The sequence below is a fragment of the Sinocyclocheilus anshuiensis genome, unplaced genomic scaffold, assembly GCF_001515605.1.
Source record: "Sinocyclocheilus anshuiensis isolate Anshui unplaced genomic scaffold, SAMN03320099.WGS_v1.1 C32717308, whole genome shotgun sequence".
Classification (NCBI taxonomy): Eukaryota; Metazoa; Chordata; class Actinopteri; order Cypriniformes; family Cyprinidae; genus Sinocyclocheilus; species Sinocyclocheilus anshuiensis.
The window spans coordinates 1-1,339 of record NW_015619474.1 but is presented as its reverse complement, the minus strand read 5'-3'; the positions used below and the strand labels follow the sequence as shown (position 1 = coordinate 1,339).

At 36.4% G+C, this 1,339-nt stretch overlaps 1 protein-coding gene across 1 annotated transcript; it reads right to left on the bottom strand.

Moving 5' to 3' along the window:
- Positions 1-427: 427 nt before the first annotated feature.
- LOC107682915 (disco-interacting protein 2 homolog C-like) lies at positions 428-1,332 on the bottom strand. The gene is made up of 3 exons (XM_016479029.1): positions 1,228-1,332; positions 692-862; positions 428-491 (listed from the first exon to the last, which is right to left on the bottom strand). Exons 1-3 carry the CDS (start codon positions 1,273-1,275, stop codon positions 456-458), a joined length of 255 nt encoding a protein of 84 aa, XP_016334515.1. The 5' UTR covers positions 1,276-1,332; the 3' UTR covers positions 428-455.
- Positions 1,333-1,339: the final 7 nt, after the last annotated feature.

The following is a 1,339-nucleotide window of genomic DNA, read 5'->3' as shown; positions in this document are numbered from 1 at the left end:
CAAAAACTTTTATTTTGGATGCGATTAATCGTTTGACAACACTAGTTTTTATATATTTCCACATAACATAACTATAGTCAAAAACAGCTTATGCCAAACAGGTTAAACTGTTGGCATCCATCATCCAGAAGGAGGAAAACTCCTGTTTCAGTGCAGCTGTGAGATATTTGTTTGTATAATAATATGTAATGGCCAAATATATTTGGATTTATGCAACAATGAAAATAATGTAAACCGTGCTGGTGCTCACTTTTTGTAAACTACGCTGAAACTAATCAGAAATGTGAATGCGACATGACTCTGGAGTCTGGAAATATACATGCTTTCATTCCCCACCCCCGCTCGCAAAAATGAGTAGTCATACACACAGGATGATAATTAATAAATTTACTCCCACATCTAAACATGGTTGTAGTAACAGAGCTATGAAATGATGAGGATCAGTTAAAGTTAAGTCATACCTGCTCAGCAAGCTTCCCCAACCTATGAGGCTACAAAAGGAGAGGAAGATGTGATGTATAAAAGTTAAAAAAGTAAATTCAAAAACGAAAAAAGAAAACAAAATAATAATAATAAAAAACCAAGATAGAAGGTTGAATGAGTTACATGACTAGTAAAAGGAAAAAAACTGAACACTGGGGATGCAATTAGAGTATGAAATCAGATGGGTCACATTCTGGCCTATACTGACCTGTAGGCAGACTGCGAGATTGACCCTGCAGCCGAAGGCAGTGCTGACGGCACGCGGGTGCAGCCCCACATCCTTAAAGAGCTTACAGAAGGACTGTGTCAGAGCAACGCGAGGCCTCTCTTCCGCCACAACCACACATGAACGCACACGGATCAGATCCATCCCACGGGCCTGAGAGAGAGACAAAAATACAGGGGTGAAATAGGAAGCACTGATAATTTAGTATCACTAAGGTACTATTACTTATAATTTTATTAATATTTTGAATTCATTTTTATTTGTACATTTTTTTCATTTTCATTAAAGCTTTTGTTGTGTGTTTTTTGTAAATATGTATATATATTTCGTATACATTTTTATTTCAGTTTTAGGTTTTTTTAGTACATCAAGTTAAAATGTAGTAAAATGAAAAATGCTGCCTTGTTGAAACAAAATAACTTATGTTACTTCAGTTAACATTTATTTTATTTCAAGTAACGAAAATGTTCTTTAATGAGATGCAGATTAAAATTCTGTGTGAGTGTGTGTGCGCGTACCTTTAGAGAGTCAGTGAGAGAGCTGAGAGATCTCGTGCAGAGCTCCATCACAGAATATGAGCAGAATGTGTCTCGGACTTTAAACTGACTGACGGACTGCAGCCACAAAGCA